Source organism: Vanessa cardui, chromosome 17, assembly GCF_905220365.1.
Source record: "Vanessa cardui chromosome 17, ilVanCard2.1, whole genome shotgun sequence".
NCBI lineage: Eukaryota > Metazoa > Arthropoda > Insecta > Lepidoptera > Nymphalidae > Vanessa > Vanessa cardui.
In genome coordinates this window covers 1,476,491-1,491,611 of record NC_061139.1, presented here as the reverse complement: position 1 = coordinate 1,491,611, position 15,121 = coordinate 1,476,491, and the positions used below count along the sequence as shown (strand labels likewise).

The 15,121-nt window shown below is 33.4% G+C and overlaps 1 protein-coding gene across 1 annotated transcript in view; it reads left to right on the top strand.

Moving 5' to 3' along the window:
- LOC124536824 (potassium voltage-gated channel protein Shaw-like) overlaps positions 1-15,121 on the top strand; it is a 321,785-nt gene that overhangs the window by 236,749 nt on the left and 69,915 nt on the right. The window contains exon 7 of the mRNA XM_047113446.1: positions 8,438-8,647. Within this exon, the coding sequence (XP_046969402.1) occupies positions 8,438-8,647 (210 nt within the window). The remainder of the gene's footprint in view (positions 1-8,437; positions 8,648-15,121) is intronic.

Genomic DNA, 15,121 nt, shown 5'->3' with positions numbered 1-15,121 from the left:
CTTGAACTCTTTAACTCGACTCAATGAAACCCCGTTTAACTCTATAGATGGTACAAGGTCAGATAAAATATGTTTCTTTTCTTTAAATATCATATATACACTTTTCTTAACATTATACTTCAAGCCATGTTCACATACATAGGATTCACATACAGCCAACAGTTTCCTTAAGCCACCAATCGAGGGACTCAACAGTACCATGTCATCTGCATAGCTTATATTATTTATACATATCCCATCTATATAGCAACCTACATGCATACTGCTGAGTTCCTCGACCAATGCATTAACATATATGTTAAAAAGCCTTGGCGATGTCAACCCCCCCTGTCTTACTCCACACTGTAAGTGATATTCATCAGAGTAGCTATCTCCCCATCTTACTCTATTGAACTGATTTTCATACCAATAAGAGAAAGTATCAACCAGATCTGATGGTATACCCATGTCTCTCAGCTTTCCCCACAACTTCTGATACAAGACCAAATCAAAAGCCCTGGATAAATCCAAGAAACATGCATATATTGGAGTTTTTCTCTTAATGTAATATCCCACAGTATGTTTTAAACTTAATATTGCACTTTCAGTAGAGAGACCCTCACAAAAACCAAATTGATTACTATTTAAACATACAAATTTTTCGAGATGTTGATCAAGCAAACCATCAAATACTTTTGCAATTATGGTAGCCAAGGAAATAGGTCGATAATTATTTATATCAGAAGTATCATTCATTGAGTTCTTAATAACAGGTACAACAATAGTTCTCATAAGATCTGTTGGTATATAAGAGTGCCTGACACAAAATGTATATAACATTGCTAGTACCCTATATATGTGCACCCCTGCATATCGTAGATGCTCCACACTGAGTCCATCGTGCCCTGGTGATTTTCCTCTTTTCATCTTATTAATAATATTAGCAACATCCTTACTAGTGAAATTAGTAGGATTATCAACAGCACAGGCATCAGTCCCAAGCAACCCCAATAGAAGTGGGTTTGGGGTTACAGAAAAATTATTTTTAAAAATATTTGCTATTTCTTTAGTATCAGTATGTCCATCAATACTCACAGGCAGGTTTTCTCGTCCATTTAAACTTTTTGTACTTTTCCAGAATTTAATAAATCTTTTTTCAGAATGATGCGATGCTAATATATCCAATCTTATCTGTTCTTGATTATTTTGACAATATTTTAATTTAGACTTAAAGTTTTTTCTGCTATTACACATTTGATCAAAAATTGGTCCATTATTAGGTTTACCATACAAAACGTAGGTATAAAAATCTTCTTTAGCCTGTCTATGAGCATCCCTGACATATTTATTCCACCCATACATACACTTCACCTTAATTGACTTAAATGTACGAGATTTGCGACTATCAATGGATGCTTTACACAAAATATCTACAATAGATTTGTAGTAATTATCAATTATATGCCTATGCCGTAAATCTTTACACATCTTATCAGCACAATTATGAAATTCGGATGGAAACTGAATATGCTTTAGCTTATTATTGCACAATACACTATATTTATAGATTTCATTTGAATCCCTAGATCCCCACACAACCTTGCTACTAAGACTTTTATTCATAAATATTTTTGCCTTAATTATACCTAAATTAAAGAGGGCGCTGCACGCAAAGTTTACAGTACTCGATCCGTAAAAAATAAACTTTTAAAATTATATATGTGCGAAATAGTGGTTGTTATTTTGTGTAAAAGACATATCTACAAATGAATCGTATGCAGAAACGTTATCCAAAGTGAATATTCAGACAAAGTGAAAAAAAGGAGTGATTATATGTGTCGACAAACATTATAAAAATTGACAATAGTAAAACATAAAAATCGTTATAATTGGTGAACTATAAAAAAAAAAAAAATTAAAACAATAAACACTAGTGAGAGTTAAGTTAATAATAAATCATATCAAACAAATTATTATTATAATAGTAAAAATAAGAGTAAAAATTAAAAAGTTTGAAGGTGGTCAAAAAACATCCTCATTGAATCTACCCTCAAAGTCACTAAGACCGAGCGGATACTGATGAAAAATTTCATTACTCAAGTTAAAGCTCGTTTGGTGTAAAGGTATGTAAGAACTGTGAATAACCAACAGAACCGAGATCGATTCCGCCCGAATCCACAGAAGTATCATATTTATTTTTAAATACTCAATTCTCTACTACAGATAAGAGAGAAATACGATATATTGCTGGGCAATTAATAATAAAAAAAAAAAAAAATTAAATAAATAAAATAAAACTATACTATAATTACAAACGAACGCCATCTATTTAAACAACCAACTAATTACGTCGTCAAGTAATGTATTGAACCGTCAGTGATCGAAAAGTGTTAAGGGGGGCTAGTTCTGCGCATTCCACCAGAGGGCGCTAGAAGTTTCAAAACAAACCAACAAAACCAGTAACTTAATAGTCATGGAAGATATAATGATTGCATTACGTAAAATCCAGAACGAACTCGACTCACAAAAGAACACCATCCTACAAAGCGGCGAAAAAGTAACAGAAACCGTAACACAAAATATAAATAGCATATTAGAAGAGAAATTTAAAATTTGGGATGAAAAGTATGAAGACCTCAAACAAAAGTTAGAAAACCAAGAAAAAAGAATTTACTTCATGGAAAAACAGGCAAGAAAGAACAACATAGTCTTCTTCGGTATCGAAGAAACCGAAAATTCATACCAAATGCTGGAAAATATTATAATAGATTTTGTTAATAAATATTTCTCTCTAGATCTAATCCATAGGGATATACAGGAAGTGAAGAGAATCGGCAAAAAAGGGGAAAAATCTAGACCAATAATCGCTACATTCACTACACTTGGCACGAAAATTAAAATATTCAAACAGAGAAAAGAGGCACTAAGTAAAACTACATACTATCTAATGGAAGACTATCCCAAGCAAATATTAGAGAAGAGAAAAGTGCTACAAGAGCAGGCTATAACCGAGCGAGAAAAAGGCAATATAGTAAAGATCAAATATGACAAACTTGTAATACTACCTAAAACCAAACCCAAAGATAACAATAAAAGAATTTTGACACCATCTCCCGAAACATATACCAACGAAGTTACAAATGTACAGGCTAGAAAGAAAAACAGACACCACACCCAAATAAAAAGAACGTCTAGTTTGTCGGAAGGAACAGTGAAACCAGGCTTACTTAACTTCCTTGTCAGTAAAAACACAAACAACATACCTAGCGCTCAATGCAGTACAAGCAACAACTACTAACAATCACCGCCCTCCTCGGAATCAGAAACAGAAAATATGCAACAATCAACTACAAAAACTAAACCTTATCTTCCAACCCGGTTGGTCACCGTGGAAGATCAAGACCAAAACCCTCTAAAGAAGAAATCTCAAAGAATATCGAAAACACACGAAGCGACATTAACTCAAGAAATACAAAATGACAAGTATTATATATTAACCTACAACGTAAGAACTTTATCCACTCATGAACGATTAATAGAACTGAGCGAAGCAATACAAGAAATTAAATACGACATAATTGGTCTGTGCGAAATAAGACGCCAAGGCACTAAAATAGAAGAACATGAAAATTTCATTATATGCTACACTGGACTAATACCAGGCAGAAATGGAGTCGGTTTTATAATAAACAAAACTCGCAGAGAATGGATTGAAAGCTTCGTTGGCATAAATGATAGAGTCGCATTACTAAACTTAGATATTCAAGGAGTATTCATGTCACTTATACAAGTATACGCACCGACTGAGGCAGCAAACGAGGATGAGATTGACTCTTTCTACTCAAATGTCAACAAAGCTATAACTCAAGCTTATAAATATTATTTCATATTAGGGGATTTCAACGCCAAAATAGGTCAACCTGGAAGAGACGAACGTCTAATAACCAAACGATACGGTTATGGCGTAAGGAACAGCAGAGGCCAAAGGCTCATTGAATTCACTCTCGAACACAAATTATCTATTCTAAACACTTTCTTTCCCAAAAAGCCCAACCAAAGATGGACCTGGCGCTCTCCAAATGGAGAACACAAAAACGAAATAGACTACATATTAACAAATACACCAAACGCATGCCAAAATATAGAAGTCCTAAACATTAGTTACCCGTCGGATCACAGACCAATCAGAGCAACCCTGTTAATAAAAAAACAAAAGAAGAAACGAACAGCATATAAAAACAAGGAACACTCGTCATTGAAAACAGACACAGAAATATCAAACTATAAACAAAGCCTACTGTCTCATCTACAAGCTATAATTATATGCCAAGGAAAAACATCAGTTCAAGACTACTATAACAAACTAGAATATGCCATAATTCAAAGTTTACGTGATGCACGATCGCCTAAAATAATTTCAAGAGATACCCATAGAGTCCTAACTGAACGTACGCTGACACTCATCAGGAGAAGACAGGAGCTTCAACATACTAGGTCAAAAACTCGAGCTGAAAAAAACGAACTATCAGCACTATACAAACTGATAAGTAAATACATAAAACATGACTATAAAACATACAGATCGATGACTTTTGAAAAACATTTAAAAAAAGCGGGAAGTTCCAAAAAGGCTCTTAAAGAATTAAAAACATACAAGCATTGGATATATGGTTTAAACCGAGGGGACGTGACAGTGAATAATCGCAAGGAAATTGTAGGGGTAGCCACAACTTTCTACAAGACTCTTTATAGCGCCAATGACAAAAACCATAGCTATGCTAAGCCTACGTACAGCAAAGAGAGCGGAAACATAATACAAATATCAGAAAATGAAATCTTACAAGAGATAAAAAGACTAAAGACAGACAAAAGCACCGGACCCGACGGAATTTCCAATGAATCCATTAAAGCAGCAAGTGCGATACTGTCTTCACCCTTAACATATTTATTTAACCAAATCTTAGTAACTGCTGAAATACCGTCGCAATGGCTAGAATCAGACATTATTCTTATCTACAAAAAAGGAGATCCGAGGGATATTACTAATTACAGACCTATAAGTTTACTCTCATGTATCTACAAACTGTTTTCTTCCATCATAAATAAAAGAATAAGCGTCACACTAGAATCAAAACAACCAATAGAGCAAGCAGGCTTCCGCAAGAGATTTTCAACCATTGACCACATACACACACTAGAATTACTAATAGAAAAGTACAAGGAAATGCAAAGAGTGCTCTACATCGCCTTCGTAGATTATAAAAAAGCTTTCGACACCGTGTCGCACTCCAGTATCTGGGCCGCTCTCCAAGCTCAAGGCGTTGAACCCGAATACATAGAAGTTATTAAAAATACGTACAAGAGAAGCACAGCAAAAATAAAACTAGACGATACTGGCCCTGCGTTTCCCATCAAAAGAGGGGTGAAACAAGGAGACCCACTCTCCCCAAAATTATTTATATCGATTCTAGAGTCAATAATAAGCAAACTTAACTGGGACAAAATAGGACTCAAGATAAAAGGCAAATATTTGAACCATCTACGCTTCGCTGATGACTTAGTACTTCTCTCAGAATCTCACGTACAATTACAAACCATGCTCAATTCACTAAACGCAGCCAGCAAAGAGGTAGGTCTGGAAATTAATCTTTCCAAAACAATGGTCATGACTAACGGCACAAATATAAAAGTATCAGTAGACAATGACACTTTGAAATATACAGATAACTACATCTACCTTGGGAAACAAATTGGCTTTGACAGTAAACAAAATGAACAAGAGGTTGCACGAAGAACACAAAACACTTGGAACAAATACTGGTCCTTAAGAGAAATATTTAAAAGTAACATGCCAATAAATTTAAAAACAAAAGCCTGGAATTCATGCCTCTTACCTTGCCTTACATACGCGTGCCAAACTTGGAAATACAGTACGACCGTAAAAAACAAAATAATTAGCTGCCAACGCGGAATAGAACGAAGCATGTTGAATATTAAAAAGCTCCAAAAAATTCGCCACTCAAAAATCAGGCAAATCACCAAAGCAAAAGATGCTTTATGCTTTGCAAAAAAGCTAAAGTGGAAGTGGGCAGGGCATGTTGCGAGACTAGCGGACGAGAGATGGACCGACAGGGTAACCAAATGGAAGGGCCCACAGGGCAAGCGCCTCAGAGGCAGACCTTGTCTGAGATGGGAAGATGATATCATAAAAATTGCTGGCCCCTGCTGGCCGCAAATAGCACAAGACCGAGAGAAATGGACTTCTTTAGAGGAGGCCTTCACCTTCACCTGAGGAGGGTTCTTGCTATAAAAAAAAAACTAAACATTATAAAAAATTAGTAATAATTAACTATATTTTTCCTAATATTATTAAATAAGTATTAACTTTCTTTTCTTAATAGTCATAATCTTTCTTTTTTTTCCAAAATTGTACTAAAAGCAGCACTGTGCAAGAAATAAAAGGCTTTTTTATTTTTATTTTTTTATTTTATTTTTAATTATACCTAAATTACAAGTTACTTCTAGGGGGAAATGATCAGACCAGTATACATTATGAAGCACCCTGATATTAACTATATTTTGCCAGGCTGATTTAGTAACTATGCAGTGATCTAGCCACCGCTTACAGCCATGAGCTTCACTTTGAAATGTGTACGTATCTGAATTAATATCTAATTTATTTAAGTCAGCACATATCCACTCATTGTCTTTACAAAATTCAAGAAGTTCATTACCAAACGGAGTATTAGGATGCGCATTAAAATCCCCTAATATATAGGCTACCTCCACACTACAGTCTTGTATAATTGCACTTAACTCACCCAAACACTGATTAAATAACGGTTGGTTCTCAACTTGGTCTGTTGGCATGTATACACATACAATAAGAACTTCTCGTAAACTTCTTCTATACCCTTCATAGTAAAGTAAAGTAACAGCCCGTAAATTTCCCACTGCTGAGCTAAGGTGTCCTCTCCCACTAAGGAGAGGGTTTGGAACATATTCCACCACGCTGTTCCACCACATGTACAGAATTTCAACGAAATTAGACACATGCAGGTTTCCTCACGATATTTTCATGCACCGTCGAGCAGGCGATGAATTATAAAGACAATATAGGCACATATATATAGTGGTGCTTGCCTGGGTTTGAACCCGAAAAGATCGGTTAAAATGCACGCGTTTTATCCACTGGGCCATGTCAGATCCTTCCTGAGACTTTAAAATTTACTTCATACCAAATTTCATCAAATTCAGTTTCCGCAAATAAGTGTGCATTATGATGTACTGCAGCTATCTAACACTATACACTCTCTGGACATCAGGTGTCCGGTGTTATTCCTATTAAATTGAGGCAATAGAGAAGTTCACACGTGTTAACGCACACACACATCTATAAAAATAAGTACTATATACGATTATATCTCTCGTTCTCAGCTGTTAGCTATGCCCTGTTGACATTAGCTGTGACTTAATGGTGCACTGTCATTTTGTTATATAACAGCAGATAGAAAGTATAGAAACTTTTTTATTATGCCAGCGATATGTTCCAGCTTTGTATGTGTGTGTTAAAGAAAATGATTTTTTATAAATATATATTATACTCCAGACCGCTAAGGAATAATGAAGCTTTCTATCACTGAAAAAATAGAAAGACAATTCAAATAACAAACAAATCTCTACAGGAAATTATTTTATGCATTAATACCTATTTTCTCAAACCAACTTATATGTGTTTTGAAATTTAAGTTAGCTTCATCGTTCGTTCGTCAAGCAAGAAATTATAAGTAGTGTTATCAAAAATTACAAAATCTCCGCTTCTTACATAAATAAAACCGTTTATAAAGAATATTAAATGTAAAATAATTTCCAAGCTCCTTAAGCTTCAATCTTGAGCCCAATTGTGGTTTTACGAGCTGCTTAATAATAAAGAACTTCTTGGAGTACGTTCAACGTGTTTTTCAATCAAAATACTTCAACTATTTTAAACCTCTTGCATTGCAAATGATAAATGAATAAACCATCAATCAACGTTCCAGTCTATTTGCGATTTTATTTGTCATACAATGTCTCATATATTTGAAGGATTATGTTTTAAAATAAAATCCAGGAATAAAGTATATGATTTTAGTTCTTAAAACGTCGAATTTTAAGGGTTAAATTCGGATCTTCTGATTTCATCACAAATATGATAATCATTGTAGTCTGTTCTTTTTTTGAATTAATTCTTTTTTTCTTTCTTCCTTTTTGGTTCTCAAGCGAAAGTATTTGAACTAAACAGTTCATAATATTTTAGAAGTTTATCAAAATAAGATTTCTATGTGCAATTTTTCTTTACAATCGGATTTATATACGACTATGTACTACCTACGTAGCTAGTCTATCTATTTTGAGCTGTCTACTTATAAACTCGGTTATATTTATGTTAAAAAGATTGAAAATAATATTTTGTTCACAGGATAATCCGGATAATCAATTCAAGTCAATCCCACTGGGGCTGTGGTGGGCGATCGTCACGATGACCACTGTGGGCTATGGTGACATGGCGCCCAAAACTTATCTGGGCATGTTCGTTGGAGCACTCTGTGCTCTCGCTGGCGTGCTCACGATAGCACTCCCTGTGCCCGTCATAGTATCCAACTTCTCCATGTTCTACTCACATACTCAGGTAAGTGTAGAGTAAGCGGCAAAATATAGCTATTGCATAAGTGTTTCGTATATTTTCGAACAATAGTTTTGTATCTTAAGTGTAATTAAAATGCTTAACAGTATGTTCCAATAATTTATATACAAATGTGAGGTAATAGATTATTAGAAAAATTCTCAAATCGTCGAAGCGCTCCGAAAGATCCACTTGATCGGAGAAACAAAAAACTAATTATCAGAGATATTATTTGTAATCTTTAAACTATTATATTCACAACAATAAAATATGTTAATAATTCTAAAACTAAATTTTAATATAATTGAAAATTTTGAAACAACAAATTTAATAAAACTTTGACACATTGGGTTATTAATTTGTGCGCTTAATACGAGTTATGTACATTTAGAGCACATGACTTAATTTTACATTTTTTTTGATGTAAATTAACAAAAAAAAAAAACGTAATAAGTACTCAAAACTACCGTTTTATTACTTATTATTTATTACTGAAAAATCATTGAAAATGTATTTCGTTGTATGGTACCACATAAATAATCAGTGATGTAGTAAAGAAAAACATCGTGTTTCAACATGAAAATGTCTAATATTAATACAATTCTGCCACAAAATGGAGTACTCTAAGCCCAACAGTGAGGCATTCAGACTACTAATAATACATTAACTTGAATTAATTCATCTATTTTAATGAACAATTAACACTTGATTTGTATACATGTTAGGTTTAGTTCGTATACAATATAAAGTTTATTGAGCGTGAAATTGATACCAACGTGTAAGCCCACAGCTTAATCGAGAATACAGAATACGTGTCGTAATTTAGTAAAACAACTACAGCAATCGACACTGTGTCGTTATTACCTTTGTAATTGTTTATTATTATCAATCGTATTGTATATATAACAGTAATAGATTCATTAAAAGCGGACCAACTAACTGCGTTCATTGCATCTGATTGCAACTTGTTTTTTCTAGATTTAGTTTTTTTTTCTAATATTGACGACCTACGTGATTAAGTACTGTGTATACTGGTTTTCATGGGCATGCCAATCCGAGGTCCCGGGTTCGATTCCCAGCCGAGGTGATGTAGAAAATTCGTTAGTTTTTCCATGACACAAGTGCTTTAGCTACTTACCTTGGGATCAGAGTAATGTATATGATGTTGTCCAATACAAAAAAATCCATTTTAACTTCTCAATTACTTGCATAGCTTGTGGTGAAAATTTTAGTTGGTAAGTAATTCCACATATAATAACTGGGTACCTGTTGAAGATTGACAATGGTTACATGCGTCAGAATCAAACTGAGACTTTAATATAACAAAACAGCAGATTAACAGCACTATTCACGCTTCATTAATTCCCACAAGCTATCGGTCGATACAGTGCAATCTCTGATATCGCATATCTGATTAGCGGTCAAATGCTACACGAAAAATCAGAATTATTCAATAAACATTACCAGTTTTTGTAACGAGTAATTTTGTACCTAAAACATGACCCAAAAAAGAAATATTTGGGTTTAAACCACCTACTCAGTATATATTCTGCCATCAAACACAATACCAATAATAGTGATGTTTCGTCTTGAAATTCTGAACCAGAAAGGGATATAGCATCAACAGCTCTCAAAGACGATGACGTTTTGCCAATGTAAAAAAATGATTGATATATTTGTGATGTTGACCACTTTTAGTTAGGTCTTTATGAAGGTTAGTGTGGCCTCCACTATATACGGTATGGTTAATATTTCTTGAGCATATGAGATGGTCTAGTGGTTAAAACTTGTGCATCTTAACCGATGATTTCATGTTCAAAGCCAGGCAAGCACCGCTGAATATTCATGTGCTTCATTTGTGTTTATAATTCATCTCGTGCTCAAAATCTACCAAATCTGTATTCCACCGCATTGGAAAATTATGGTTTAATATGTTCCTAAAAGGGAGAGAAGGCCTTAGCCCAGCAGTGTTGTTATATTTCTTACTGTAGCAATATATTTTTGCGTACCAAACAATTACAATGATGCCGAATTAAAATAAATCAAATAACTACATATAATCTAAAATATTGAGGATATTAAAAATATACGATATTCTATAGATTTAATTTGAATCTGATTGATTATTATTTATGAATGTTGCCAGAAATAATATCGATTCGTTAGTAATTCATCGATGTAGATAACCTGTGCTTATTTATTAAATTTGTAATAATTACGAAATACTTTTTATTCAGAATTTTTAATTTTACTTTGTCGAGTGCATTGTAAATATTTTCTTGCACTTTTTCGAAGTAATACTCGGGATCTAGAACGGCCATTGTTTCTGATATTTTCGGAAGACTGCCTCAAGTTTAGGGTTGATTTAACCTGGTTTTAGTTCAAGTAAAAATGCACCTTAAAACGAAAGTAATTTTTATGTAATATTACATTTCATGTCATTACACTTGTTGTCAAGCTTAATATCAGTTTGGCAGTGTTTATTATGTCAAAACTGTTACTTAATTCGTATGTTAACTTTTAAGGATTGTGTGCTGGATCTGTTTGTTGCAAATTTAGTGAATTCTTTGTGAATCGTCTTTTATAAATTCAATCAAAATATTCTTTATTAAGGTAGCCCCATAGAAGCGTATTTCAAAAGTGGATTCTACGGAGAAGAACCGGTAATTAATTAGTCTTTTTATTTTAAGTGCTGAGATCATTCGCGCGCCCGACGTTAATTCGAGCGCACGCTTGTGTTCGAGACGGCTATTTATTAACACATCGGACATTTTTCACAACTACCCACATAAATATAATGTTAAGATGAACACGAACGTTAGTAATAACGCGTTTTGTGATTCTAGTGGAAGTGATATTATGGAAGACGATGATATTTTAGAGAATCAGCATAGAGATGTGACACGACAAGAGGAGGCTGAAACTATTATGGAAAATGAAAAAAGAATTTGTGAAAAGAGGATGCGGCCTAATTCAGAAGACACAGGAGAAGACGATGAATTTATTACGGTTGGGCGAAAGCGAATAGCAAGAAGTTTTTCAAAAAAACAAAATAGTCCTGGTCCAGATGAGTGTGGAAATGAAATTTTGACGCAATTTGAAGATAAGATAGTGGTTTGTGTAACAGGTAAAGAAATGTTGCCGAAACAATTTAAAATGGCTAAACTTTTGCGAGCAGAAAATATCGTTAATATTACTAATATACAATGTAAAAGTCCGTTTAAGATACTAATACATTTTGAAGATAAAAATAGCGCAAAAAAGTTAATAGATTGCAAAAAGTTTATGGATCTTGGATTAAGATGTCAATTTACTAATGAGTTGAATTTGTCCTATGGAATTATCAGAAATATTGATTTAGATGTTGAAGAAGAAGAAATTAAAGACAATTTAGTAAGCGAATTTGAAATTGTATCAATTCGAAGACTGAAACGCATGAATTATTCAGGAAAATGGATAAACAGTGAGACCATCCGAATATGTTTCAAAGGGTCAACTTTGCCTGATTATGTGAATGGTTATGGGTGCAGATTTAAAGTCGACCCTTACATGTTTCCAGTAACGCAGTGTTCTGGGTGTTGGAAGTATGGACATATTGTTCGATACTGTCCATCTAGAAAAATAATTTGTCCTAAATGTGGAGAAAATCATTCAAACTGTGAGACAACAAGTTATAAATGTATCAATTGTAAAGGACAACACATGGCTCTAAATAGATCTTGTCCAGTATTTATAAAAGAAAAGATGATTAGAACCATAATGCGTGATTTAAATTGTACATATGGAAAAGCCTTGGCGACATATCTTAGCAAAGAGAAGTCAGAAGAAATCCGTAGAGAACAGACACAAACAAACTTACCTAGCCAACAATCTGTTGTGAAAAATCAAGGAACTGAAAAATCTTACAGAGATGTTTTGATAGCTTCCAGTATAGTTAATGCAGAAAACAAAGAATCGACAGAAGAAGAAGAGCATCAAGAAAAAGAAAGTACAAATAATCAGAGCAATGCAGCAGAACATAAGAAGAGTAAACGAAAACGTAAAACCACAAAGGCACGTCAATATATTCAGAATTCGATAGATAATTCCGATAGTAACACTTTTTGCGATGATGGAAGAGAAGAAAAATTTAACCAAAAGAAAAATACTTCAAAAGAAAGAGACAGATTAAACACTTTTATGAGGTTTGTTCAAAAAATAAAAAATATTTATGATTGCGATTCAAACCTTGAAGTTAAGATTAAACTATTTCTAACTCTTATATTTGAGGAATTTATGAGATATGTATGTACATTTTTTAAAGATAGTAACTTCTGCTCCGTACTTCTACCAATGTTTAAAAATGGATAGTCAAGAGAAAGACTGTGTGTTAAATATATTACAGTGGAATGCACAGAGTTTAAAACATAAAATAAAAGAATTTGAATTGTTGTTAATGCAGGAAAAAATTCATGTAGCATTGATTTCGGAAACTTGGCTTGAAAAGAATTACTTTTTGAATGTTTATAGTTACAACATATTTCGAAGTGACAGAATAGATTCCTATGGTGGTGTAGCCATCATTATTCATAAGTCGATATTGGTTCAAGAGTGTCAGCTAAATCTCCATAATGTTGGTATAGAAACGGTATGCCTAAAAATTCTAAATTGTAAAGATGTTAAATATATAATATCCCTGTATTGCCCGTCATCAATTCGTACAGAACCATCCGAATGGGATACTGTGTTTTCGACATTTAAGAATAATTCGATAATATGTGGTGATTTCAATGCTCATCACGTTAGTTGGTCACAAAAAACAGATAATCGAGGTACACAAATTTATGACGCTGCCTTAGAATGGGGTTTTATATCGCTTAATAGTCTAGAATATACAAGAATCAAATTAGTAAATAATCATCTTCAAAAGAGCTCACCTGACATTTCATTTGCGTCTTCTGATATTGCAGTCAAAATTGATTGGATGGTGCTTAACGAAAATTTGGGTAGTGATCATCTATGTATTAAAATGCGTATTAATTACCGTGATACTATAAAATTCACTAAAAAGCGCAATATTAAGCGAGCAAATTGGCCAAAGTATGTTGAGTTTATTAAAAATCATATTCCATATCTTGAGGACTGCGAAGATCCACAGACTCTATACGACAATTTGCTTGATTTAATTTATAAAGCAGCAAATGTAAGTATTCCGATGATTACATTACCACTTAATCCAGTCAAAAATTTTGTTCCAAGATCTTATTGGGACTCATCTTTGTCACATCTTGTTGCTAAGCGTAGATTAGCATTAAGTTTTTTTAGGAAAAATCCTATACCAAGTAATTTAAATATCCTACAAAATCAAACCCGAATAGCAAAGTATGCTATTTCAAAGGCTAGTGTATGTGACTGGCGTGGTTATTGCGATAGCGTGGATGAATCAACTTCTTCTTCAGATATGTGGTGTCGAATGAGGTGGATGAAGGGTTTTAAAACCAAGAAAGTACAGGCTTCCGATGAACAAAAAAGTGAACTACTATGCGATCTTGCTCCTGATTATGTGATTCCATCGGCACCAGAAGTTAAATTTACAAATTTATTATTAGATAGTAGTTTTAATTTATCGGAGATTAAAAGTTGTATAAAAAGTAAAGATTCGGCCCCGGGCGGCGATGGTATCACATATTCAATGATTTGGAATTTACCCACGTGCGCGAAGTTGTACATTCTAAAGATGTACAACTGTATATTCAAAACAGGAATAGTTCCGAAACAATGGCGAAATATAAATATAGTAGCTATTCCTAAGGCAAATATTGAATCAGATTTACCAGTGAAGTTTCGACCTATCTCATTAATTTCATGTCTTTGTAAAATATTTCATAGTATGATTGCTAAGCGTTTAGAGTGGTATATAGAGAAAAATAACATTTTATCGACATACACTACAGGATTTAGAAGAGGACAGTCATCATTAGACTGCCTTGTACAATTAGTTTCTAAAATACAATTAAATTTTTCAAAAAGGGTTCCTACTCTGGTATGTTATTTAGATATTGAAAACGCATATAATAATATTTTGATAGATAAATTAATAAATATTCTTGATGATTTAAAAGTCGGGCGAAAAATTTGCTTATACCTATGGAACTTTTTAACAGAGAGACATTTACAGGTTAAAAATGAACTTGGAAATCTCCCTAATATGAGTAGAATTGCACGTAGAGGATTAGCCCAAGGCGACCCTTTATCACCACTATTATTTAATATTGCAACATTTAATTTATGTCATAGTGCCAATAATAATGTTTCTATCTGTCAATATGCAGACGATTTTGTTTTGTTTTCATCACATAAAAGTTTGTTTGAAAGCGTCTGTGAAATTCAACGAGTCTTAGATGTTTTTGTTATATTTCTTGAAGAATTAGGTCTTAAAATATCTGAAACTAAGTCTAAATACTGCATTTTTAGCAAAGGATATCAAAGAACAACTATTAA